The sequence below is a fragment of the Tursiops truncatus genome, chromosome 15 (assembly GCF_011762595.2).
Source record: "Tursiops truncatus isolate mTurTru1 chromosome 15, mTurTru1.mat.Y, whole genome shotgun sequence".
In the NCBI taxonomy this organism is placed as follows: domain Eukaryota; kingdom Metazoa; phylum Chordata; class Mammalia; order Artiodactyla; family Delphinidae; genus Tursiops; species Tursiops truncatus.
The window spans coordinates 1,869,006-1,895,934 of NC_047048.1; the positions used below are offsets into that span (position 1 = coordinate 1,869,006).

The window sequence follows — 26,929 nt, forward strand, 5'->3', positions numbered from 1 at the left end:
CTGGAGGCGTTCTGGGGCTCTTTCGGGGCTCCCCAGACCAACACTTCCAGGGCAGGTGGCCTGAGAGCGGCTGAGTGTCAGTCAGATGGGGACCAACATGGTCGCCCCCACCTCTCCCCCCGGTTCCACAGACACCACAGGGATCACTGACACCTTGTGAGCAAACAGCTTAAAGACAGGGGGTGACTTTTCCTGGTCCAGCAGCTTGAGTAGCTGATCCAGAGCCCAGATGTTTGACCGCTGACCCTGTGGCCCCGGGCGCTTCTTACACCTCCCTGGGCTGCTGGGAAGTCCTTGCAAAATCCTCCCAGACAGGACTGTCCTCGGGCAAGGTTTTCTGGGGGCGGTGCACAGCAGAAACCCCCTGAAAGGCACTCAGGGTCACAGAGACTCGGGCAGCTTCCAGCTCTCAGGAAGCCCCCGCAACCCTGCCTTCTAGACCTTCCCCCTCTGCACTGGGGTCCTGGGCTCTGTGCCGATGAAAGGGGAGCCGTGCAGGGGGTGCAGGAAAGGCCACGGGGCCTGTGGCCTGAACCGCATGCTCTGTCAGGAGTGAGGACACAGGACAGGGCCCCGTGCACTGTGGGTCCCCGCGCTGAGCTGTGGAGAGGAGGAAGGAGGGAACCCTGAGCAGCTGCCCCTGCCCTCGCTCGGCGGCCTGAGGAGAACGATGAAAAGCACAGAGGCCGCCGAGCCTCCTAGGGCCCAGGCACGTCCCTCTGTATCTCAGCAGCTGATGGACGCTGCTCTAGAGGAGCACGGTGCGGCTCAGAGGGCCAAACGCCTCCACCTCCGTCAGCACCCGCCCTGCCACGTGGGGATGTCCCCGCGGCTGTGCCGGCCCCCCGGGAGCTGCACAGCGAAATCCTGACTTCGAGGCGGGAGACACGGCAGGCGGGCCACAGGCTGATGGCCTTGCAACGTGGTGGCAGGAGCACAGGGCCCTTCTCAGGGGACAAGGGGACCCAGAGACAGCGTGTGGTAGGAGCTCCCTGGACAAGGGCTGCCTGCCTTTCATCTCTGGGGATAAAGGCCGCCTGGACCCTCTCTGAGGACCCACGGCGTTCGTGCTGCCAGCGCGTGCCGAGCGCAGAGCCCGTGCTGCTCCCCTGGCCAGGCGCTGGGCCCCCGCCCTCACCGGCGCTGGGGGTCCTCAGCCCCGGCCCTGCCGTCTGCACGGGCCTGTCACTTCCCCTGCCTCCTCAGAGATTCATCTGTGAAATGGGGACAAAAAGGACAGTTACCTCCCAGACTTGAGATAGCACGTGTACAGCATTTAGTATATTGCGCCTGGCGTATAAACGCTTCTAAGAAGATCATCACTACATCTTAATAGGGAGGCCGCCAAATGGAGGGGAAGTTCCCGGGGAACCAGTGACGACAGGGCTGGGCTGTGTGTCATGTGCTGGAGCCGTGCCCGCACAGTGCTGAGGTGACCCTGATGCCAGCCCCTTTCCTGGGCAGCTCTCGTTACCTGTATGACCTGAGGGCCTTAGCTGGGCAGCGCCGCTCTACTTCTCTCACCTGGGCAGCGCCGCTTTCCCTCTCTCACCTGGGCAGCGCCGCTTTACCTCTCTCACCTGCTTTGGCTTTAGCGTCTCAGGCCCCGCCTCTACCCCAGGTGTTTCTGGGAGGGTCAGGGGCGTCGCAAGCGCGCTTTACAAGGAGTCAGCAGAGGTCGGAGCCCATGTCTGAGGACCGGGGACTCCTGCCAGCACTCTGCCCACTGGTGGCCCGCGCGTGATGCACCCATAGCAGCAGGAGGGGGTGTGGCGCCCACGGCCAGGCGGCGCGTTACACTTTCCACCGGGTCCCGCCTCGGTCCCGGCCCCTCGGTGCTGACGTCACGCGGAGACCTCCCCGATTTCCGTGGCCCACGCCGCGTGCCCACGCTGCCCCCCCGCCTGGCACCGCCTCTGCCGGCTCCCGAGGGCGCAAACTGCGAGGTAGGGGCGCAGCGGGGAGGACGGGGGGGGCGCACGGTGGGGAGGAACCGGAGTGCGCGGCCCGCAGGACGGAGGGTGAGGGGGAGGACCCGGGCGCGCGGCGAGGAGGACCGGGGCTGCGAGGTAGGGGTGCGGCGGGGAGGCCGAGGGGCGCGGGGACCCAGGGCGGGGACCGAGAGGAGACCGGCGGGCTGGGTGGGACGACGCCGGTGCCCCGAACCGAGCGGGGCGCAGGGCCCGGGTCGGGACGCCTTGGCCGCGCCGCAGCGCCGAGTCCAGCCGCGCAAGCCCCGAGGACGCCCTGGCGGCGGCAGGCGCGCTCGGGCGCGGGGTGCGCGCGGACACGGAGGGCGCGCTGGAGCGGGAGGTGGGGTGTCGGGGACCGGTGTGCCGAGGAGTGTTTGGTGCAGTGCCGCGCTCTGTGCTCCGCGCCAGAGTCGAGACTTCCCGGCCTGGGCCCGCAGAGGGGAGCCGGGCGAGGGAAGGGGCTCGGGGACCCCTCCTGGCCTTCTGCTCCCCACGGGAGGGCGACCTGCGGGCTGTTTTGCGTCCTGGCGATGGGAGCAAACAGGCTGTGGGAGAGCCCAGGGCCAGGCACGGGAAGAGTGCACTTCCTGGCCGGTCCAGGTGGGCATGGAACGCCCCCAGAGAGCCTGGGGATGCGGGGAAGGGGGCCACATGACCACCTAGGTATTGGAGGAGAAGCCGGCCCAGTGCTGTCTTTCTGTTTCCCAGGAACACCTCCAGCTCAGAAAAGCAGGGTGTCGGCTTCCACAGCGGTGCCAAACTTGAGAATGCTGCCAGGGTCAGAGGGGAAGGCTGGGTCCTCCGCTGCCTGTCGTGGGAAAGGAAACTGTCAGGGTGCAGCCAGGGCAGGGAGGTGAGGGCCCTGCAACAGGAAGCAGGGGTCTGACGCGGAGACCCTCTCCCCGTGATCGCCGCCCTCGGTTCCCCTCTGAGCAGATGGAAACCTCCGAGAAGTGTGAAGCCACAAACCCTTTACATCCCTCCTGCGTGGGGCTGTTCAGAAGGCAGACAGTAGTGAATAGCTCGAGGCAGCTGCCGGGATGTTTTGTGAAGCGTATTCAGAATAACAAGAACCAGAGCGTGCTTTCTTGCCAAAGTCTGAGGCATCTGTCCAGTCGGATTGGGAAGCAGGTGCCCGGGCTGAGGGGTCTGCGGCCGCCTGCCCTTCCTGCAGCAGGCCCTCCCATGGGAGTGGAAGCGGCCTGTACCAGAACATGCCCTTCCCTGGCCTCTGGGCAGGACAGTGGACAGGTGAGGGGGACGTGGGCGCCTCAGGGAGAGGGGAGGCGGGCTGAAAAATTTGGCCGCGGTCCCAGTGTTAACAGGGGCAGGGCAGAGACATCCCACCGTGTACTGACGGTGAGACCTTCTCTGCTTCTGGAAGCCCACTGGCACTTTAAGAGTTCTGGCTCCAGTGTGAGGCATGGCTCTGAGATTGGACCTGGCCTCGGTTTCCCCATCTGAGACATGGGCGCTGTTAATAGCACCTGCAGCGGCACAGGGTTGTGTGGCTTGAATGAGATGATGCCTGCAGGGCTCAGGCGCGAGGCCAGCGTCCAGTGCTCCGCAGCTGCTGCCCCACGTTATGGGCAGAGGAGAGCGTTCATTGTTGCCAAGATTAGCGGGCTGGCGGGTCGCGGAGAGGGCCGGGAAGGCCCTGCTCTGGCTGCGGCTCCCTCGCTCGGCACCCCCTGGCCTGGGGCTCAGCCTCGGTCTCTGCCCACGTCCAGCTTCTGCTTCTGCACGAGGGGTGGTCTTGTGCAGAAATGACCTGGCAGGACCGAAGGGTCAGGGTTTCCCTGAGTGACCCAGGAAGAGAGTGTGGCCGCCTGGGCGTCTTGAGAGGAAATGCTATCTGGGCAGACAGATGGCCGGACCCCGGAGAGAGTGGAACCCATGCGGATGGACAGGACACACCTGTCACACACCCTGGGGCCCAACCTGGAGCCTCCCCTTGACCCGCCAGCCCGCGCCGGTCCGGGGCCAAGGTGGCCACTTCCTCCGAGCTCTTTGGGCTTCTGCGTGGCTGTTAGGCCAGAGGCTCTGCACCGGGGCAGGTGCTCTGGGCGTCCCTGCCTCACACCAGGCCCGTCTTTCCCACTGGATGCTGCAGACACATGCGTGCTCAACACGGCCCTGCGGGCCTGCAATCAGCTGTCCCGGGGGGAGACGTCAGAGTGAAACGGTGGTTCTCCAGGTGTGTTCCGGGGACCCTCACTCAGGTCACAGCAGCGCTCACAGCAGTACCGAGCCGTGGCGTCAGGTGGGCGCTGCTGGTGGAGGCGGTGCTTTGTGTCCTTGTGTTGCACACAGCTTTCGTTTTTAAGTTCCGACGTGGCATATGATCGATGTAACCGCATGAACCAAAGCTCTTAGGATCCCACACGGCTCATAACGGTGCAGACGGGCCCTAAGGTGGACATGCTTGCGGCCTCCTTGGAAACACCGCTTGTGCCTCGGGTCCCTGTGGCGCACAGGACCAGAGGCACCTGGCCGGTTCTGGGCCATCTGAGGTTTACAGTTTGGGCCCAAGTCACTCCTGGGATGGACGTGCCAGGGCCCTGGAACTTTTGGTAAAAAGTAGGCATTTTTCGTTTCCCAAGGCTTTGCCTGGCTTTGAGGTGTTTGCTGGCAGTGAAGGCCCTGAGCGGGGTCGGTGGGTGGTAAGGGACAGTGGGTGCTGGCAGGAAAGACTCTTCGGGGGTGGGAGAAGGTCCTGCACATGAGGCCCAGAGTGACACTAGACAATATTTATTTTTATTGCCTTTTATCGTCTGCCTTACTTCTCTGTCGGGAGTCAGGAGTACTGTGTCTGAATCCTGGTGAGCTGTGCAACCCTGGGCAAGTGGCCTCGCCTCTCTGAGCCTCCATGGCCTTGCCTATAAGACATGCGGATGCTAACAGCTGTGTTTCAGGAAGTTGTGGGTTCAGAGGAGGTGCTGGGTCAAGATGGTGGACCTGTGAGGAGGGATGTCCTCGGACGTCGGTGTCTGTCTCACTCTCACCTCCTTAGCAAAGCTGTGACACAGACCTCCTCGGCGTCTGGAAGGCCCCCGCGGCCCCAGAGGAGCAATTTACAGGCCACTCCCAATTACAGAAAGAATAATTCTGAGCTGGCTGTGACAGCAGGGAATGCTGTAGCGGTACGAGAAGCCTCCAGCTCGCTGTGGGAGGGTGCTGGTGAGCGGAGGGTCTGGGGAGAGAGAGCCCAGAGCAGGTACCGGGGTCCCGTGGGCTGCATTTCGAAACAAAAATAAGTTGGTGAGATGCACGCGGTGTTGGCGCTCAAGGCCGCTCCCGGGGCTCAGGGCGGACCTTGGACTGTAGCTAGCACCTCCTCTCTGCTGGGTCCAGCCTCGCTCAGGGCAAGGGAGACAGGTGGAAGCGGGCTGAGGCCCGGGGGATTGAAGGGCACAGGGCCAAGTGCAGGTCAGAGCCCCGGCTGGCCTTCAGGGCGCTCCCTCCTCAGGGTTGCCTGAGCGCCCGGGTCCCTGTGGCCCACGAGGCACGCCTGAAGCTTCCTGGAGGGTCTGCCTTCACATCCAGGCCACCGGGGGTGGGGGGGGAGCTCCTAGAGCCCGGCTTGCAGCCTCACGCTGCTCATGTCAGCCCCTTCTCCTCGCCCCGGGGGTGGGGAAGGCCAGAGCTCGGGGAACACACGGCTTGGAGGCTGCACGATGTGGCCCTGCCTCCCTCCCTCCCTCTCCCCCCTCCCCCCCCCAGAACCACGCCGGCCTCCCCGCTGCCCCTGCACCCGCCTGTGTGCACTGTGTGTGTGCAGCGGGGCCCTTGCGCATGCCCCTCCACTCGGCAGCCCCCCTGCCCGGCTCCCTCCTGCCAGTCTGCCCAGCTTCTCAGTGAAGCTGCTCTGGTCACCCTCTGGAAAAAGGCCGTGCAGCCCTGGCCCTCCTGAGCCCCATGCCCTGATCAGCCTTCTCCTCTTCAGGTGCCATTAATCACCTGACACATTAGACAATACGTATTTTTCTTGCCTTTTATGGTCCGCCCAAATCTCTAGCATTCCAGCTCCGCGAGGCCAGGGACCCGGGGACTGTCGGGGCGGGGAAGGAAGGGAGCCACAGGGGCTCCTGCGCCGGGACCCTGCCCACCCGCCCCCCCTTGGAAATGTTGACCATGTCCTTCTGGTCACACAGTCCTCACTGGGGCCTCCTGGCACGTGGTCTGGGCTCCTGGAGAACTCGCCGCCGCGGCCCTTCCGTGCTCGGCCTGTGATGTGCTTCCCAAGAGGCTGGCGTTCTTCCCGACAGCCCGGGAGCAGGTTGTTCGTCCCACTGCAGCCTGTCAGTTTCGCCCTAGTGTCTGGCGGCAGGGACGGGGGTCTGGGCAGGGGTCCTGAGAAGGTGGATGGACACGGGGCTCCTTGACAATCGGTGTGTTCCAAGCCCACCTCTGATTCTCATGTGCTGCGTGGCTCTGATTAAGCTAGTTTTAACCTTCCTCTCTGCCTCAGTTTCACCCTCTTGAAAATGAGAATAACTGTCCCGCCTCCCTGGGTGTTAGAGCCCCGCCTGGAATCAGCGGGGTATTCAGTGCTCTTGGTGACTGTTTTTATTGGCTGCTGACTACTTAGAAATCCGGGGCGCTGTGGGGTTGCCGCTTGGTGTGGCCTTTCTGGAAAGCAAATACAAATCGCTTTTGCACAAAAGCACAATTTACACAAATCACAATTTGGCTATACAAACCGAGATTTTTTTTTTTTTTTTTAATCTTTTGGCTGTGCTGTGTAACCTGTGGGATCTCAGTTCCCCAACCAGGGATCGAACCTGCGCCCCCTGCATTGGCAGTGCAGAGTCTTAGCCATTGGACACCAGGGAAATCCCTTCAAATCGAGATTCTTTAAACATCCACACACAGTATCTTCTGGGAATCTCTCCTGAGGAAATGGAAACACAGAGCCATACGCGAAGATGTTCACTGTGGCGTTTTTGTCCAGCCATTAAAAATGGCGTTTTTTAATAGACTGTTTAAGGATTTGGGAAAGCACTCGTAATATACCAAGTCAAGAGGATGTAAGATCGCACACACAATTGGTTGTAAATCGGTGAAGTATATATGCAGCCAGAAATGCTTAAAGCTCTCTGCTGGCAGGAATCTCAGTAGGTGTTCAATCCTGGCTCCTTTCCCTTCATCTAAGCCAGCAATTAACTGAAAAGACACACCCATGTGTGTATGTATGTGTGTATGTACATAATATCCCTGGAAAAACATCACGTGTGTATAATTTTCTGGAGGAAGATTTATAAATTATACACGCGCCCAGTCTCCCCCCTTTATGAATATGTGTGTGTATGTCTACGTGTACATATTTGCACACACACACGTATATGCATATATGCCTTTATTTTCTGGATGAACGTTTTGAACTGAGGTTAGTTAAAGGGAGTACTGCCTCGTGTCTTTATTCTTCCCACAAAAACAAGGCCGTTCCTGTTTCTCCAGTTCGGCCGCTCCCGGCCTCGCGACTTTGTGTTCTGCAGAGACGGGTTTGCGCGTCTGCGTGACTCTCTAAATCAGGGACCCGCCGGAGCGCTGTTCTCCTTGGTCCCGATCTGTTACTTTGTGCCTCTTCTCTTCTCTGGCTTGTTCCTTCCGTCGCTTCCCCCTCCGAGACACAGTCAAGCCCACAGCAGCCAATCCCCTCCCGGTAGCTTTTCAGGGTGTGCGGTGGGAGGGCGCGTTGTTTCTGATGAACCCGGGATGCGATGCGCCAGCCAGACCCTGCTCCTGCGTCGGGAGGAAAACCCCACTTTGTGAAGTGACATTGTCACCGTTCTCCCCGCCCATCTGTCCCCCCGCCCCGCCGCGTCTGCCCTCCCTGCCTGGCCTCCCCCTTTGTTGCTTCCCCACGTCTCCCTAGTGGCGCTTCCGTGGTCGGCACATGTGCCTGCCCTTCGCCTGTGCTAGGAAACTTCTGCAGCCGGCACTGTGGGGCTTGCTTTCCTTCCCCACAGACACCTGTCCAGCCCCTGGCTGGCCTGGCCACGCGGACTCGGGCAGCGCGGCTTCATCCGCAGGCCCACGGGGCCCTTGCTGGGAAAGCCGGTGGCTGCAGGTGCTGAGGTGGCCCAGGCGGTGGGGTGACCACAGGGGGCTCAGGGGTGGCTGGTTTCCCGGTGGAGGGGCCCCTGGCTTTGCGGGTGCTCAGCACAAGGGTGGGGGGTCTCACTGCCAGCGCGCCCTCCCTCCTGAGGGCTGGGAAGGGGCGAGTCCGCGCTGTCCTCACCAGGGTCCCATGGAAACCGCATCCCTGCTTCGGGGGAGGGAGGGTGCTTCCCCACACTCGGTGCTGGTTAAAGACCCGGCCCCCGAGAAGAGGAGAAAATGGCGTTTCTGGCCTGGCTGGGTGCAGGTGCCGTGTCCTGGAGGGTGCGTTCCTCCCCACAGAGCCCCTTCCGCGGGCCTGAGAACGGCCGGAGGCTCAGCCGGGCGTCTCCCCGCAGGTGCCGACGGGCCGGAGGGCGTCCGAGCCCCTTGCTGCTGCCAAGGAGGTCCGACGCCAGGCGGAGCTGGGCCTCGCAGGCCCTCGGCCTCTGGTCCACGTGCCGGGAGCCCACGTGGCCGCTGCGCTCGGCCCGAGGGAAGGCCGTGGACGAGCTGGTGGCCAGGCTCTGGGCGGTGCATGGGCGGCCGTGGGGCCTCCCCAGCGTGGCCAGGCCCGTCATGCTGCAGTGCCGGCCGGCCCAGGAGTTCAGCTTCGGCCCCCGGGCCCTGAAGGATGCGCTGCTGTCCACCGACCCGGCCCTGCGGCAGCTCTACGCGTCCACCTTCTCCCCAGCCGAGCGGCTCTTCCTGGCGGAGGCCTACAACCCCCGGAGGACGTTCTTCCGCACGCTGCTCATCCACTCGGCTTTCGACTGGCTCCTCAGCCGCCCGGAGGCGCCCGAGGACTTCGAGACCTTCCACGCTGCCCTGGCGCCCCGGAAGCAGAGCCTGGGTCGGAAGCACATTTACCTGCAGCCCATAGGTACCTGCAGCCCGTGGGTACCGGCAGCATGGGCACCCGCAGCCCGTGGGGCAGCAAGTGGCGATGAGCTGGAGGGTGGCATCCTGGGCCATCAGGACACCCCGGGGCAGGTGGCGAGGGCCTGGGTCTAGCATGAGGTGGGGATGTCTGTGCCCGGACCCCAGGCAGGACCTGATGTGAAGGGGGATGTGCTGGTGTGCTTGGGATTCGGGGGTGAGGCTCAGCTCTCCCCTCACCCCAGCTCCACACTGTTCAGAAAGCCCAGGGCCTTGGGACCCCTCGGGCAGCTCACTGCCCTGTTCTACCCGCGGGTGCCGCCTCGTCCACCTGTGCCGTCCTGGCCCTGCCCTGTTGGAGCCAGCGCTGTCCTAGGCACTGTACTGGCTGCTTCCTCTGTGGTGCGGGGTGCTGGGGTCTGGGTCACCCCGCTTCATCGGTTAGGACACTGAGGCTGGGAGGGCAAGTCACAGAGCTGGTGATTGGCAGAGGCAGGATTTGACCCCAGCGCCCTGCTCTTAACCCCGAAGCTGTACTTGGAGACACTGGCAGGGCCTGGCGGGGACTCGGGGGCTCCTGCCTGGTCCTCCAGCGCTCAGACTGGGGACACCAGGTGTGAGGGGCTGTGCGTGGACCAAGGGCCGAGATGCCTCGGCCAGGCTCTCCAGGGCTTGCTGGCCAGGTGCTGGGGGTGAGCGGGCGGGCCATTGGCTCTGCATGCCAAGGCAGACCTTGCCGCACGCAGGCTCATTACCCGCCCTCCTGCCCCTGAGGACCAGAGGCCTGCAGGCACCCCTCCTGTTCCACTGCCCCCGGCCAGTCGGCCATCTCTGTCTGTAGACTCTGCTTCCAAACTCCCAAACCATCCATGTTGTCTCCCCGCTGACAGTTCATCTTGTTAAAATGCGGGTTCTGGTTCCAGAGATCTGGGGTGGGCCTGGGCACCTGCATTTCTAATCACCTCCTGGGCAAGCCGCTGCCCTGGGGACACTGCAGCCACTTTCTCGCAGGTCTCCTGGCTTCCAGCCTTGGTCCGTGTCCAGGGTGCTGGGCACAGGCAGGTGGGGGCTCCGAGGAGCGGGCAGGGGGCCTGACGGCACCGCTCCGTCCCCAGATCTGAGCGAGGGGCCGGCAGGCGGCGCGCTCCTGGACCACCTGCGGAGCTGCACAGAGGCCTTCTTCCTGGGCCTGCAGGTCAGGTGCCTGCCGTCGGTGGCGGCTGCGTCCATCCACTGCTCATCACGCCCCAGCCAGGACTCTGACAGGCTCCAGCTCCACACAGGTGAGTGCGTGCGGTGTGGGCACAGGTCAGGCCAGCGCAAGGGCAGGCGGCCGCCGCTTGGCAAAAAGCCCTTTTTGGAGGCAAAATGTGGGAGGGAGGAGCTTAGGAGAAGGAAGGAATCCCCCTGCTTTTCTTGGGGGAGGGAATATCTATTTCCCAGCCTTTAGAAAAGGAAGACTGAGGCAAGGGTTCCCTTCCCCGCTCAGAAGCGTCTGGAGACTGGACCACACAGCCCTCTGTCCACCGGAAAACTCAAGGGCACACAGCAGGTGCCACAGCCTTCTAAGGCCCCTCTAGCTTTTTCTCTTTACAAAGCTCTCTGACCCCATCATTCCCCAGGGGGTCACTGGCAGCTGGAGAATGAGGCTGGGTTGAGAGGCGTAGATGAACTGGGGGCTCTCTGATGTACAGCAGACCCAGACTCAAGTGTAGGGAGGTCCCCAGGAAAGGGCTGGGGCTCTGTCTCTGGCTGATGTTGGATCTGGGATGAGTGGACTGATGTCTTCCATTAGTTGTGGGAAATTCTCAGCCATGATCTTTCTTCCAATGCTGCCTCTGCCTCATTCTTTCCCCCATTGAGGACTCCAATGGGATGCATGTTCATCCTCCTCACTCTCTTCCCCTTTCCTTGTATTTCATCCCAGTTTTATTGTCACCCTCCAGTTAACTAATTCTATCTCTAGCTGCACCTAATATGCTATTAAACCCATAGATAGAGTTCCAAATTTCAGTTATATTTTTCAGTTCTATAGTTTTTAGTGGATTTTCAAATTAGCAGTGTCACTTTTTAAAAATTTTATGGAAGTATAATTCCTGTACAATATTATATAAGTTATAGGCACACAATATAGTGATTCATAATTTTTAAAGGTTATACTCCATTTATAGTTATAAAATATTGGCTATATTTGCTGTGTTGTACAGTATATGCTTGTAGCTTATTTTACACCTAATAGTTTGTACTTCTTACTCCCCTCCCCCTATATTGCCCCCCCTCCCTTCCCTCTCCCCACTGGTAACCACCAGTTTGTTCTCGATATCAGTGAGTGTGTTTCTTTTTGTTATATTTTGTTGTTATTTTTTTAGATTCCACATATAAGTGATATCATATAGTATTTGTCTTTCTCTGACTTATTTCACTTAGTAAAATGCTCTCCAAGTCCATCCATGTTGCTGCAAATGGCAATATTTAATTTTTGTTTATGGCTGAGTAGTATTCCATTGTGTGTGTGTGTGCGTGTGCGTGTGCGTGTATATGTATGTATATACACCACATCTTCTTTATCCCTTCATCTGTCGATGGACATTTAGGTTGCTTCCATATCTTGGAAACTGTAGATAATGCTGCTATAAACACTGGGCCTCATGTTTTGGGTTTTTTTGGATGTATACCCAGGAGTGGGATCGCTAGATCATATGGTAGCTCTATTTTTAGTTTTTTGAGAAACCTCCATACTGTTTTCCACAGTGGCTGCACCAGTTTACGTTCTCACCAACAGTGTACGAGGGTTCCCCTTTCTCCACATCCTAGACAACACTTGTTATTTGTGTTCTTTTTAATGATGGCCATTCTGAGAGGTGTGAGGTGATACCTCATTGTGGTTTTGATTTGCATTTCCCTGATGATTAGTGATGTTGAGCATCTTTTCATGTGCCTGTTGGTCATCTCCATTTCCTCTTTGGAAAAATGTCTATTCAGTTCTTCTGCCTATTTTTTAATCAGATTGTTTGTTTTTTTGATGTTGAATTGTATGACTTGTTTATATGTTTTGGATATTAACCCCTATTGGTCATATCATTTGCAAATATTTTCTCCCATTGTGTAGGTTGTCTTTTCATTTTGTCAATGGTTTCCTTTGCTGAGCAAAAGCTTTTAAGTTTAATTAGTCCCTGTTTGTTTATTTTTGCTTTTTTTTGTTTCAGGAGGCAGATCCAAAAAATATTGCTACTATTTCTGTCAAAGAGTGTTCTGCCTGTGTTTTCCTCTAGGAGTTTTACAGCATCCAGTCTTACATTTAGGTCTTTAATCCATTTCGAGTTTATTTTTGTATATGGTGTTAGAGAATGTTCTAATTTCATTCTTTACATGTAGCCATCCAGCTTTCCCAGCACCACTTATTGAAGAGACTGTCTTTTCTCCATTGTATATTCTTGCCTCCTTTGTCATAGATTAATTGACCATAAGTACATGGGTTTATTTCTGGGCTTTCTATCTTTTCTATCATTGATCTGTATTTCTGTTTTTGTGCCAGTACCATACTGTTTTTATTTATTTATTTTTGGCTGCGTTGGGTCCTTGTTGCTGCGCATGGGCTTTCTCTATTTGCAGCACGTGGGGGCCACTCTTTGCTGCGGTGCGTGTGCTTTTCACTGTAGTGGCTTCTCTTGTTGTTGAGCACAGGCTTTAGGCATATGGGCTTCAGCAGTTGTGGCACACAGGCTCAGTAGTTGTGGCTCGCAGGCTCTAGAGTGCAGTCTCAGTAGTTGTGGTGCATGGGCTTAGTTGCTCTGCAGCATGTGGGATCTTCCCAGACCAGGGCTCGAACTTGTCCCCTGCACTGGCAGGTGGATTCTTAACCACTGCACCACCAGGGAATTCCCCCATACTGTTTTGATTACTGTAGCTTTGTAATATAGCCTGAATTCAGGGAGTGTGATACCTCCAGCTCTGTTTTTCTTTCTCAAGATAGCTTTGGCTGTTTGGGGTCTTTTTTGTTTCCATACAAATTCTAAAATTATTTGTTCCAGTACTGTGAAAAAAATGCCATTGGTAATTTGATAGGGATTGCTTTGAATCTGTAGATTGCTTTGGGTAGTATGGTCATTTTAACAATATCGATTTTTCCAATCCAAGAACATGGTTATATCTTTCCATCTGTTTGTGTCATCTTCAATTTCTTTCGTCAGTGCCTTTTTTGTTCTTCCGAAAGAGAGACAAAGTAGAAACACTTTGCATTCTTTTCAATACGAACAGCAAGATATTGATACCAAAATTTTACAGACATTATTAGTAAGGAAAATTGGAAACCAATTTCTCATATAATAAGAACTCTAATGTAAAATATTAGCAAATCAAATCTAGAAATATGTAAAATACATTATAATTCACTTGTATTTATTCCAGGAACGTGAGGGTAGTTTAACATTTATTTATTTATTTTTATTTTTGGCTTCATTATTCTCTCACTGGTTTTTTTTTTTAATTGAAGTATAGTTGATTTACAATGTTGTGTTAGTTTCAGGTATATAACAAAGTGATTCATTTATACATACATATATATCTATTTTTTTCAGATTCTTTTTCCTTATAAGTTATTACAAAATATTGAGTATAGTTCCCTGGGCTATACAGCAGGTCCTTTTTGGTTACTTACTTTATATATAGTAGTGTGTATATGTTAATCTCAAACTCCTAATTTATCCCTCCCACCCTTCCCCTTTGGTAACCATAAGTTTGTTTTCTATGTTTGTGTTTTGTATATAAGTTCATTTGTATCATTTTTTTTAAGATTCCACATATAAGCAATATCATATGATATTTGTCTTTCTCTGATTTACTTCACTTAGTATGATAATCTGTAGGTCCATCCATGTTGCTGAAATGGTATTATTTCATTCTTTCTTATGGCTGAATAATATTCCATGTATGAATATACCACATCTCCTTTCTTTATCCGTTCCTCTGTTGATGGACATTTATGTTGCTTCCATGTCTTGGCTATTGTAAATAGTGCTGCAATGAACAGTGAAGTGCATGTATCCTTTCAAATTACAGTTTTCTCTGGATACATGCCCAGGAGTGGGAATGTAGGATCATATGATAGCTCTATTTTTAGTTTTTTAAGGAAGCTCCATGTTGTTTTCCATAGGAGATGCACCAATTTACATTCCCACCAAGAGTGTAGGAGGGTTCCTTTTTCTTCACACCCTCTCCAGCATTTATTATTTGTAGACTTTTTGATGATGGCCATTCTGACTGGTGAGGTGATACTTCATTGTAGTTTTGATTTGCATTTCTCTAATAATTAGTGATGTTGAGCATCTTTTCATGTGCCTTTTGGCCATCTGTATGTTTTCTTTGGAGAAATGTCTATTTAGATCTTCTGCCCATTTTTCGATTGGGTTCTTTTTTTTTATATTGAGCTCTATGAACTATTTGTGTGAACTATTTGGAGATTAATGTCTTGTCAGTTGCATAATTTGCAAATATTTTCTCCCTTCTGTAGGTTGTCTTTTCGTTTTGTTTATGGTTTTCTTTGCTCTGCAAAACTTTTAAGTTTAATTAAGCCCTGTTTGTTTAGTTTTGCTTTTGTTTTCTTTGCCTTAGGAGACAGATCCAAAAAAATATTGCTATGATTTATGCTTTCCTCTAGGAATTCTATAGTATCTTTTCTTACATTTCTGTTTTTTTGTTAGAACCATGCTGTTTTGATTACTGTAGCTTTGTAGTATAGTCTGAAGTCAGGGAGCCTGATTCCTCCAGCTCTGTTTTTCTTTCATAAGATTGCTTTGGCTGTTCGGGGGTCTTTCGTGATTCCATAAAAATTAAAAAATTCTTTTCTAGTTCTGTGAAAAATGTCTTTGGTAATTTGATAGGGATTGCATTGAATCTGTAGGCTGCTTTGGGTAGTATGGTCATTTTGACCATATCGATTTTTCTGATCCAAGAACATGGTATGTTTTTCTCTCTGTGTCATCTTTGATTTCTTTCATCAGCATCTTATAGTTTTCAGAGGATAGGTCTTTCGCCTCCTTAGGTAGGTTTATTCCTAGGTATTTTATTCTTTTTGATGCTATGGAAAATGGGATTGTTTCCTTAATTTCTCTTTCTGAGCTTTCATTGTTACTGTATAGGAAAGTAACAGATTTTTGTGTATGGTTCTTTGTATTTCTGTGGTGTTGGTTGTAACTTCTTTTTCATTTCTAATTTTTTTGATCTGGGCACTCTCCCTTTTTTTCTCGATGAGTCTGGCTAAAGGTTTATCAATTGTGTGCAGGCTTCTGGTGGGAGTGGCTGGTGCCTGCCCACTGGTGGATGGAGCTGGGTCCTGGTCCTCTGGTGAGCAGGGCCGTGTCAAGGGGTGTGTCTAGAGGTGGCCGTGGACTCAGTGAGTCTTCGGAAGCCGGTTTGCTGATGGGTGGGTTGTGTTCTCGCCCTGTTGGTTGTTTCACCTGAGGCGCCCCCACTCTGGAGCATGTCGATGGGTGGGGCCAGGTCTTGGTGCTAACATGGCACCCTCCAGGAGGGCTCACACTGATGAATATCCCCCAGTATCTCCACCACCAGTGTCTTTGGACCCACAGTGAGCCATAGCTGCCCCCGGCCTCCCCAGGAAACCCACCAAGACCAGCAGGTTGGCCTAGCCCAGGTTCCTATGAAGTCACTGCTTTTGCCCTGGGTCCTGGTACACACAAGACCTTGTGTGCATCCTCCAAGAGAGGAAGGAATCTCTGTTTCCCCAGTCCTGTGGAGCTCCTGCACTCAAGCCCCACTGGCCTTCAAAGCCAGATGCTCTGGGGCTCCTCCTCCCAATGCCAGACCCCTAGGCTGGGGAGACTGGTGTGGGGCTCAGAACTCTCACTCCTGTGGGAGAACTTCTGTGATATAATTGTTCTCCAGTCTGCGGGTCACCACCTGTGGGGTATGGGATTTGATTATATTGTGAATGTGCTCCTTCTGCTGTCTCTTTGGGTTTCTGCTTTATGTCTTTGGATGTGGAATATCTTTTTTGGAAGGTTCCAGTCTTTTTTACTGATGGTCGTTCAGCAGTTAGTTGTGATTTCTTGGTGTGCTCGTGAGAGGTGAGCTCAAGGTCCTTCTACTCTGTCATCCTGTCCCAGGATCTTTCATCAGTGTCTTATAGTTTTCCGAGTACAGGTTTTCTGCCTCCTTAGGTAGGTTTATTCCTAGGTATTTTATTCTTTTTGATGCAGCAGTGTCACTTTTTAAAAAAATTTAAAAAATTTATGTATTTATTTATTTGGTTGTGCCAGGTCTTAGTTGCAGCAGGCGGGCTCCTTAATCGTGGCTCGAGGGCTCCTTAGTTGCAGCACGTGGGCTCCTTAGTTATGGCATGTGAACTCTTGCATGTGGGATCTAGTTCCCTGGCCAGGGATGGAACCTGGGCCCCCTGCGTTGGGGGCTCAGAGTCTTAACCACTGGACTGCCAGGGAAGTCCCAGTGTCACTTTTTTCATCATTCCCAATTCCCGGCTAAAATTACATTTAGCATTTATATCTATGAGCATAGCTGCTTTATAATCTGTGTCCGTGAGTCCAGCATTTCGAGCACCCGTGTTGCTCTTTCCGCTAATTCTGTCTTTGTTATTTTGCCTCATTGTTTGTCTTATTTTTGATTGTTAGCTGGACGTCTTATGTGAAAAATTAGTTTAACTTTTAGAAGAATTTGTGGCCTGGGATGATGTAGTTTTTCTGCGAGAGGATTTTATTTCTCCTTGGCCAGGCACCTAAGGGAGCTGACGGTCTGGGCCACCCTGATGACCCCAGGAGTACAGACTTCCTCTCCCTGGGTGCGGCCCTTTGGGGTAGCAGGCGGAGCAGGGGCTGTGTCATCAGGGTCACCTTCCCATCCACCGTCTCAGAAACAGCTCAGCTTCATCTCTTGGGATTCTAATCTTCTCCCTGTTTCTAGTTTCTCAGTAGGTCTCTGGTGTTTTAAAAGTCCTGTTTATTGAGGCATAATTTACATATAGAGAAATTATTCCTTCTGGGTGTAACCGTTCTGAGTCCTGACCCCCACACACACATCACGTAGCCATCACCATAAGAGTGTGTAGAACAGCTTGCCTCGCCCCCCAAGCCTTGCTCCGTGCCCTCCTGTAGCCACCCGTCCCCCATCTTCGCTGCCCTAAGAAGCTGTTCTTTGTGTTTCACTCGGCTTGTCTGGTTATCTTGTAGCGGCAGGTAGTGCGCTGTTACAGCCGGCGTTGAGTTTCTGGGGCTGACAGGTACTACTGGCCGGGTGGGTGCCGTCCCAACGGTGGCGTGCCCCTTCCTCTGTCCCAGACTGCAGCCTCGGTCTCTCGCTGGGCACAGCCCTCCCCCGCCCCCCCGAGGGTCTGAGCGGGGCCCGAGGAGCAATGGCCGGCCTGGGCCCCGCCGCTCCTGCCCCGTGCGGCGCCACCACGCCTGCCGTTGCTTCCGCGCGACTCGGGGGAAACCCAGCATCTGTCCAGCTGCCCCAGGGGCTGTGGTGCTGGGGTCCGGGTGTCCATCTCTGCTGACTGCCGAAAGGACTGCTGTTTCCCCCGCCCTAGGCTTCGTGGGCCACTGGGAAGGAAGGGGGCCTGGGAGGGCTCGCCCAGCAGGGGGCGTGCAGAGGCTAGGAGAGGCTGGATTCCCGTGGTCAGATTACGTGGTGCGGATGGCCGTGTTCGTTTCCTGCGGCCGCTGTAACGGAGCACCACAAACTGGGTGGCTTAAAACACAGAAGTGTGTTATCTCGCGGTCCGGAGACCAGAATTCTGAGACCAAGGTGTTGGCGGCCCTGTCCCCTGTGAACGCTCCGGGGGACCCTTCCTCACCTCCTCCACCCCTGGTGGCGGCCGGCGGTCCTTGGTCCAGCCTCGGCCTCCATCATCACGTAGCTTGTGTGGCTTCTCCTCTTAGGACCCCAGGCGAATTGGATTAGGCCCACCCTACTGACCTCACCTTAACTTGATTACATCTGCAAACCCTGTCCCCAAGTAAGGTCACATTTCAGGTGAAATGTGACCTTGCAGCCCCTCCTCCTCCAGAGCCGGCGCTGTGGCCCCTTCAGCTCTCTCTGACCCTCCTGCCTCCTCTCGGGAGGACCCTGGTGATTCCATGGGGTCCAGCTGGGTAATCCAGAATCACCTTCCCACTGGGAGACCTTTAATTTAATCCCATCTGCTCGCTTCTGCCAGGTGAGGAGCACACGCACAGGTCCCGGGGATGCGATGCCACGTCTCTGGGGCCATCAGTCAGCTGCCCGAGGCTGCAACGGCTCTTCCCACGAACACCGGCCTCATTGGCCCGGCGGCCTTTCTGGTGTCCCCCCTTGGACTACCCTTTCCAAACCTGAGCTCTTTCTCCCCCCCGAGGCCCAGGCCCGGAGCCCCCGCTTCACACGGTGCAGCTTGGCTGCTGAGTTTTTCCTGGAATGTCACTAGCTTGCGTCCGACTGTGGGACGAGTTGGTCCCAGGCAGAGGAAGCGGGGGATGGGCCCGAAGGGGCGGCCAGCCGCCTCCTCACTGCCCGCTCTGGCCCTGTCCCCGCAGACGGCATCCTGTCCTTCCTGAAGAGCAGCAAACCGGGCGATGCGTTATGCGTGCTGGGCCTCACGCTGTCCGACCTGTACCCCCGCGAGGCCTGGACCTTCACCTTCGGCACGTTCCTTCCAGGGCATGGTGAGCCGGCACCTGGGGGCCTCCTGCCTCAGCGCTGAGGCTTGGGTACAGGGCCTGGAACACGTGGGGACGTCATCCCCTCGCTGCTTCTCCCAGCACGGCTCCTGGGGGAGGAACGGGCATATATGGAAATGCTCTCTTGAACCTGCAGCCCCAGTTCTCGCCCCTCCTGGGCCAGGGGCTGTCTGCCTGGCAAACGCGCTGGCAGGGCGGGGCCTTTAGGACCTGTGCATCCTGAGGAGGGTGGCTTTGCCCGTGGGCTCCCTGAGCTGAGGCCACTCCTGGCGCCTCCGCCTCTCTGCCTCTCCCCAGAAGTGGGCGTCTGCAGCTTTGCGCGGTTCTCGGGGGAATCCCTGCAGCGGGGGCCCAGCACCCCTGACCTGGCCCCCGAGGCACCCCTGCAGGACAGAGGCCGGACCGTGTGCTTCAGCGCCCTGGGGATGGTCCAGTGCTGCAAGGTGGGTGTTGGGGTGCTGCCCAGGTGGTGGGAGGAGACGGGGGACAGGAAGAGGAGGGGCTGCTGGGGGTTCTGGCGAGCTCCAGGAAGATGCTAGGGTGTGGAATCAGACGGAAGGGCGTGAGTGGACAGCCATCGAGCCCTGGGTCCAGCAGTTACGCTGTCCCGTCCTCACGGTGCTGAGGACCATCCTTCACTTCAGGGACTACGGCCACTTAGGCTCAGAAACGCAAGGTGCTTTGTCCAAGGTCACACAGCTCTCAAGTGGCAGGGTTGGGATTTGAGCTCTCGTCTGTCTGACACCCAACCTCCATGCTCTGAGGCCCCCAGAGCTGACCACACCAGCTTGCCCTTCTCCCCGCACCCAGGGGTCCCGGGGATCGGCGGGTGGCGGGCTCCAGGATGCAAGGCGGTGGGGACCTTCTCCCTCAGGTCACGTGCCACGAGCTCTGCCACCTCCTGGGCCTGGGGAACTGCCGCTGGCTCCGCTGCCTCATGCAGGGCACCCTCAGCCTGGACGAGGCCCTGCGGCGGCCCCCGGACCTCTGCCCCATCTGCCTTCGGAAGCTGCAGCACATCCTGGGCTTCAAGCTCGTGGACAGGTACAAGGTGAGTCGCGGGCAGGGGGAGGGGTGAACAGGTCTGCGGGTCTCGTGGGTCTGGCTGAGTCCCCCGCCAGGCGCCTGGCCCAGTGCCGGTGGCTGTCACCACAGGGGCGCACGGCTTTTATTTCCCAGGCAACCCTAATCAGAGCCCGTCTTTACCGGGCACTGACCGTGTACTAGACCCTGTCCTAGAGCTTCCTGTACTCGGGCCGGTTCTGGCATCACCAAGGGGCCTTCCCCAGCATCACTTTCTCCCTAATTGGCTCACAGCCCCTCCGGAGGAGGAGGCGGAACCAGACTAACCAAGAATCACTGTGGAAAGGCAGGCGCTGCTCTTAATCCGGCCCCGCCCTGCGCGGGGGCTGAGCCAGCGCGGCGATGCTGCCCTCTGCTGTCCGCACGAGGCACTGCCGGGGAGCAGGGCCCAAGAGGGACCCTAGGGAACCGGGTCCATCTGCTCCACTGCAGGGAGAAACCTTATCCAACGGAGAAGTTCGTTTGCAAACTCAGAAACTTTACTCTGAGTTCACAGTTCAAAGGCAGGTAGTGGTTATTTTCTCTTTTTAAAAATCTTTTATTATTTTTTAATTGAAGTATAGTTGATTTACAATGTTGTCTTGATTTCTGCTGTACAGCAAAGTGACTCAGTTATACATCTATCTATCTATATATACATACATACATTCTTTTGTATATTCTTTTCCATTACGGTTTATCCCAGGATATTGGATATAGTTCTCTGTGCTATACAGTAGGACCTTGTTGTGTATCCATTCTATATGTACTAGTTCCAAACTCCCCATCCATCCCTCTCCCACCCCCCTCCCCCTTGGCAACCACAAGTCCGTTCTCTACGTCTGTGAGTCTGTTTCTGTTTTGTAGATATGGTCATTTGTGTCATTTTTTAGATTCCACATATAAGTGATATCATATGGTATTTGTCTTTCTCGACTTACTTCACTTAGTATGATAATCTCTAGTTGCATCCACGTTGCTACAATTGGCGTTATTTCATTCTTCTTTATGGCTGAGTAGTATTCTATTGTATATATGTACCACATCTTCTTTATCCGTTCATCTGTCAGTGGACATTCAGGTTGTTTGTATGTCTTGGCTTTTGTAAATAGTGCTGCTGTGAACGTAGGGGTGCATGTATCTTTTTGGATTAGAGTTTTGTCTGGATATATGCCCAGCAGTGGAATTGCTGGATCATATGGTAATTCTATTTTTAGTTTTCTGAGGAAGTTCCATACCGTTTTCCATAGTAGCTACACCAGTTTACCTTCCCACCAACAGTGTAGGAGGGTTCCTTTTTCTCCACACCTCTCCAGCATTTGTTACTTGTAGACTTTTTAATGATGGCCATTCTGACCGGTGTATGGTGAAACCTCCTTGTAGTTTTGATTTGCATTTCTCTAATAATAAGTGATGTTGAGCATCTTTTTATGTGCGTATTGGCCATCTGTATGTCTTCTTAGGAGAAATGTCTATTTAGGTCTTCTGCCCAGTTTTTGATTGGGTGGTTTGTTTTTTTTGTTATTGAGTTGTATGAGCTGTTTGTATATTTTGCGGTAGGCAGGCCTCTCACCGTCGTGGCCTCTCCCGTTGCGGAGCACAGGCTCCGGACGCGCAGGCTCAGCGGCCATGGCTCACGGGCCCAGCCGCTCCACAGCATGCGGGATCCTCCCAGACCGGGGCACGAACCCGCGTCCCCTGCATCGGCAGGCGGACTCCCAACCACTGCGCCACCAGGGAAGCCCTGTTTGTATATTTTGGAGATTAAGCCCTTGTCGGTCGCCTCATTTGCAAAAACTTTCTCCCATTTCATAGGTTGTCTTTTCGTTTGATTTATGGTTTCCTTTGCTGTGCAAAAGCTTGTAAGTTTGATTAGGTCCCATTTATTTATTTTTGTTTTTATTTCTATTGCCTTGGGAGACTGACCTAAGAAAACATTTGTATGATTTAAGGCAGAGAATGTTTTGGCTATGCTCTCGTCTAGTTTCATGGTGTCATGTATTATGTTTAACTCTTTAAGCCCTTTTGAGTTTCTTTTTATGCATGGTGTGAGGGTGTGTTCTAATTTCATTGATTTACATGCAGCTGTCCAACTTTCCCGGCACCACCTGCTGAAGAGGCTATCTTCTTCCCATTTTATATTCTTGTATCCTTTGTTGAAGATTAATTCACCTTAGGTGTGTGGGTTTATTTCTTGGCTCTGTATTCTGTTCCATTGATCCATATGTCTGTTTTTGTGCCAATACGACACTGTTTTGATTACCGTAGCTTTGTAGTGTTGTCTGAAGTCTGGGAGGGTTATGCCTCCTGCTTCCCCCCACCCCCCTCAGGATTGCTGTGGCAATTCTGGGTCTTTTATGGTTCCATATAAAATTCTGGATTATTTGTTCTAGTTCTGTGAAAAATGTCATGGGTAATTTGACAGGGCTCACATTAAATCTGTAGGTTGCTTTGGGTGGTGTGGCCATTTTAACAATATTAATTCTTCCAATCCAAATGCATGGGGTATCTTTCCATTCCTTTATTAATGTTTTGTAGATCTCAGCATATAAGACTTTCACCTCCTTGGTATTTCAATTTTTTGGTGCAATTTTAAAAGGTATTTTCTTTTCTACATTCCCTTTCTGATATTTCATTGCTAGTGTAAAGAAATGCAACCACTTCTAGTAGCGTTTGTGTGGAGTCTTTAGGGTTTTCTATTTATAGTATCATGTCATCTACAGAGAGTGACAGTTTTGCCTCTTCCCTTCCAATTCGGATACCTTTTATTTCTTTCCTTGTCTGATTGCCGTGGCTAGGACTTCCAATACTATATTGAATAGAAGTGGTGTGAGTGGGCATCCTTGTCTTGTTCCAGGTTTTAGTGGGAAGGCTTTCAGCTTTTCACCGTTGAGTATTATGTTGGCTGTGGGTTTGTCATAAGTGGCTTTTATTATGCGGAGATATGTTCCCTCTCTACCCACTTTGGTAAGAGTTTTTATCATAATGTTGAATTTCATCAAATGCTTTTCTGCATTTGTTGAGATGATCATGTGGTTTTTGTCTTCTTTTGTTAAAGTGGTGTATCACATTGAGTGATTTGCATATATTGAACCATCCTTGTGAACTTGGGATGAATACCACTTGGTCGTGGTGTATGAACATTTTTAAATCTGTTGGATTTGGCTTGCTAATATTTTGTTGAGAATTTTTGCATCTATAGTCATCAAAGATATTGGCGTGTAATTTTCTTTTTTTGGTGGTATCAGGGTGATGGTGGCTTCATAGAATGTCTTTGCGAGTGGTCCCTCCTCTTCAGTCTTTTGGAAGAGTGGTAATTTCTTCTTTAAATCCACCTTTGGATGAAAATACCAAGTTAAAGAAGTTTTTTGTTCAAATGAAGGCATAGGCCCACCAACAAAACAGCTTGGGCTCAACTTTAAGACCCAAAGTTTTAAGCCAGACGCTTTAAGTGTATCCCGTTGTGTCTGAGGTTCTGGGAAGCCCGTCCTCCTCTAGGAGATGGTCAGCTGCTGGAGCCCACTGGATCCGGGGGCTGGACTCGGGGGAGAGGCTCTTGGACAGGCAGGAGTTTATGATCCGGTGCTTGTGGAGGGGTTGGCTCTGTGTTTCTAACAGGCTCCCAGGCTGCTGCTGGTCAGGGACCCCAGGCTGGGGACCCCTGAACACGGGGCTGGGCATGTCCAGGTCAGAGCTGCCTCCCGGCCTGGGTCTCCCCTGAATGTCTCTGGGGTAAATAGCGTGTCGAGGGGCGCTGAGGAGGCGGCCTGCCTCGCTGCAGAGGGGACCCAGAGGCAGTGCCCCCGTAGGGAGGTGCCTCTGCTGCCGACTGGCTGACGGCGCTCAGCAGGATGCGCCGGGCCAGGGCGTCACCGTCACCAGAGCGCCCGCCCCACCGAGCGCAGGGCTGGGGGCTTGGCTGTAAGCTGCCCATTATCCTCGTGTGCGTGTAAGGTGAAGCGGGGCAGCCGCGGCCTGCACAAGGTCTGGGGTTTCTCACCACTTCCTTTCTTGGGGTCTTGCTCGCCTATCGGATCCGAACTTTCAGGCCCTTCGTCCCCCTCCCCTGACGCGTGCCTTCCCGCGACTCCTAACCTCGAGGGGGGGCGCCCTGGGCCTGCTCTGGATCTGTTCCCATCAGTCGGTGGTGTGCTGGTAAGCGCCCTCTAAGGAAGAATCCTCGACTGGGCCTATCTGCCAGTTTCCATCGTGTGACGACTCCACCACGGCCGGTTCTCAGCCATCACGGAAGGAGAGTGGGGAGGAGGTGGGCAGTAGCTGACCGCGGGCGTCTCTGATGCCCGCATGCACCACGCGCAGAGGTGCTAGTGGGATGTAGGAAAACCATGATTCCCTTTGCTTTGAGCAGAGTGGTAACAAGTCAGCTCAATTTATCTACGAATAACGGTCGGGCTTGCAAAGCCCCATTCCGAGGGCCCCATTCCGAGGGCCCTTGTGGCGCCAGACTGCCACTCGCCCTGGGTCGTGGGCACAGTGGGGTCCCCTCGGGAGAGGGGCTGGGTCTCCTGGCGGCTCCCTGGCGAGGGAAGGGGCCGGACAGGCCGACTCAGCCCGCGTCTCTCCCTCGTAGAGACTGTACACCTGGACGCTAGCGGCGGCGGGGACGCGGCCTGGGCCGGCGGCCGGGGAGCCGTCCGTGTCGGAGGACACCCTGCCCTGCAGCGCGGACTCGGGCCTGTGCGGCGAGAGCGACTCGGAGCCTGGCAGCGGCCTGTCGGAGCCCCTGTCCCCGGACGCCTGGAGCCACGCCTTCCCCGCGGGCCCGGAGCTGGAGCCTGAGGACGGGCTGGGCTCCCTGGCGGCCGCGGAGAGCCCGGGGGAGGCCCTGGCGGAGCACGGGCGCTGGCTGGCGGCCTGCATCCAGGCCCTGGAGAGGGACGTGACTGAGGAGGAGCTGGCGCGGGTGGACGGCGCCGTGGACGCCCTGGCCCGCTGGGACCTGTTCACGGGGCGGCTCCCGGCCCCCCGGCAGGACCCGCCCTGCGGCCGAGACGGCGCGGGGCTGCGCCGAGTCCTGGGCGACAAGTTCTCCTCCCTCAGGCGGAAGCTGAGCGCTCGCAAACTGTCCAGGGCCGAGGCGTCCCCGCGGCGCTGGAAGGCGGAGGACAATTAGCACGGCTGCCGCGTCTTGTCCAGCACGGCTGGTGCGTCTCGTCCAGCGCCTGCCTGTCCCCAGGGCGCTGCGGGACCGGCTGTGGGCGGAAGGGACGGTGTCTCGGGAAGCGGAAGGCGATCCGTCTGCACGTGGACCCCGCACCCCCAGCCCTAACCGCAGCCTCACGACGCGGCCGGGTGGGGGGGGGGCGGGGTCCCAGGTACCCCGAGGGCCGTCCTCGGGCCGCACCCGACCTCACAGAGCAGGTGCCGGGCAGGTGCCTGTCTCTCCCGCGGCCTGGGGCTCGGGGCTCTGCTACGGCCAACTCAGATTGCAAGGCCCCAACATGGGTCCTCCGCTCGAAGGAGGGCAAAGGGGGTCTTGTTGCAACCTACAAGGTCCCCCGCCTCCCCCGACCCCAAGCCCATAGAAAGGGCCCCTTTGTGCGGCGCTAACCGCACTCTGACCCTTGGAACTTGGCGTGGGCGTCTCCCTGAAAGTTCCGGGTGGCCACCACCTACCAGACCACGTGCCCAGAGATGTGCCGCTTCTTCTGACAACCGTTGCGGGAAGGGAGGGTGTCCCGTGTGCAGGTCTGAAGGTGCTGCTGCGTGCTGTGACTTGCAGAGGTGAAAGCAAACCGCGGCTCCATCCTCAGGACAGTTTTCTGACAAAGGTGGCCTGGACCCCAACACCAGTGAGGGCAAGGAGATGAGATTTGTTCAGAACACCTGTGTCTGTGTTTTTTTGGTCTCGTTTGACCAGTTGCTGCGAGAACAAGTGATTTAGATGTTAAAATACCCATCACCCCAGTAGAACTGATTTAGATGTTAAAATACCCATCACCCCAGTAGAACTGTCTGTCTGCCTTTAATTTCGTCAAACTTTGCTTCCGGTTCTTGGAAACTCCTTTATGTGCAACACACACATTTGACTGTTAGGTTTTCCTGACCGACTGACCGTTTTCATTATCAAATGCCCCGGGCTGCTGCTTAGGAGTCCTGGGGAGAGATGCTTCTCGTCCGGACAGCAGAGCTCCCGCGGAGTGATGAGTAGTCGCAGCTACTTCCCATCTGGAGAGAGGCACGAACAGAAGCAGCTCCCACATTTCGTGCATATAGCTTAGACAGTTTGGGGGGGGCCTTCTAAGAAAAACAGTACAAACTACAAATACAGAATCAGGAGGGTCGCCCCCCCAAGCAAGGACGCCTGAAGCCTCCTTGTGAGGTAGGTTCCAGCCCCAGAAAGATGGAAGGGATGAGCCCATCCTGAAAATAACGCAGCGAGGGTGCAGCTCTTCAGACCCGCATTCTCTGTTCCATGCGGTTGAAGATACAGCACAAGGATCCAGAGGTAACTGATGGGGAGACGAGGACGAGCCAGGCTCTGCAGAAAGTGTGCTGGGGCCGACCCCACAGAGCGCGTGATGGAGGAAGGGAAGGAGGCCTCGGTGTCTGTCACTGTGAACAAACCACTCACCCCTTAGTGGCTTGAAACCCCAGCAACCTATCCAGCTCAGCTGCAGTGTGGACAGAGCGTACCCCTGGGGCTGGGCTGGAGCGTCCTGCTCTAGGGCGGCTCACTCACGGGGCTGCCGCGTGATGGCCGAGGGCCAGGGCCTTGGTCCTGTCCGGGTGGCTTGGGCTTCCGTGTAGTATGGCGGCTGGCTACCAAAGGAGGGGTTTCCTGGAGTCACGTGGAAGACGTGTAGCCTCTCGGGACCCAGCCATACTCCGTTAAGGCCGCCTGAAAGGCTCACCCAGGCTCACCCACAGGGAGGGGATGGAGATCCCACCTCCTCATAGGGGTGTGGTGAGCTTCTAGAAGAGCTCGGGAGGTGAGAAAACAGGAAAAACCTGCCCCAGTTAGCATCTGCTGCTCAGATTGGCCATCATACCTGCGGCAAAATCTTACCTGTTTTTCTTCTGCAAAAGATTAACGACTGGAATGATGTAAGCACACACACAGGTGACGAAGAGAGACGAGCCTGGCTCAGACTGAGGGAGGGAGCTCAAGGGGGTCGTTACGAGATTCTTAGTGCTGTCTGTCTGCAACTGTGGCCTTTGGCTCCCAACTGTGACGAGTGTCCCAAAAAAGCATTCTGAAGT

At 55.0% G+C, this 26,929-nt stretch overlaps 1 protein-coding gene across 2 annotated transcripts; it reads left to right on the forward strand.

Moving 5' to 3' along the window:
• Positions 1-1,688: 1,688 nt before the first annotated feature.
• On the forward strand, positions 1,689-25,677 carry AMZ1 (archaelysin family metallopeptidase 1). 2 transcript variants are annotated; one of them, XM_073791832.1, is made up of 7 exons: positions 1,689-1,946; positions 8,344-8,958; positions 10,070-10,237; positions 18,500-18,628; positions 18,941-19,086; positions 19,518-19,694; positions 24,297-25,677. In XM_073791832.1, the coding sequence occupies exons 2-7, from the start codon at positions 8,655-8,657 to the stop codon at positions 24,837-24,839; spliced, it is 1,467 nt and encodes a 488-aa protein (XP_073647933.1). In that variant the 5' UTR covers positions 1,689-1,946; positions 8,344-8,654; the 3' UTR covers positions 24,840-25,677. The 2 variants fall into 2 exon arrangements, with proteins under 2 accessions (XP_073647933.1, XP_033696219.1); XM_033840328.2 differs by having other exon boundaries at positions 8,435-8,958.
• Positions 25,678-26,929: the final 1,252 nt, after the last annotated feature.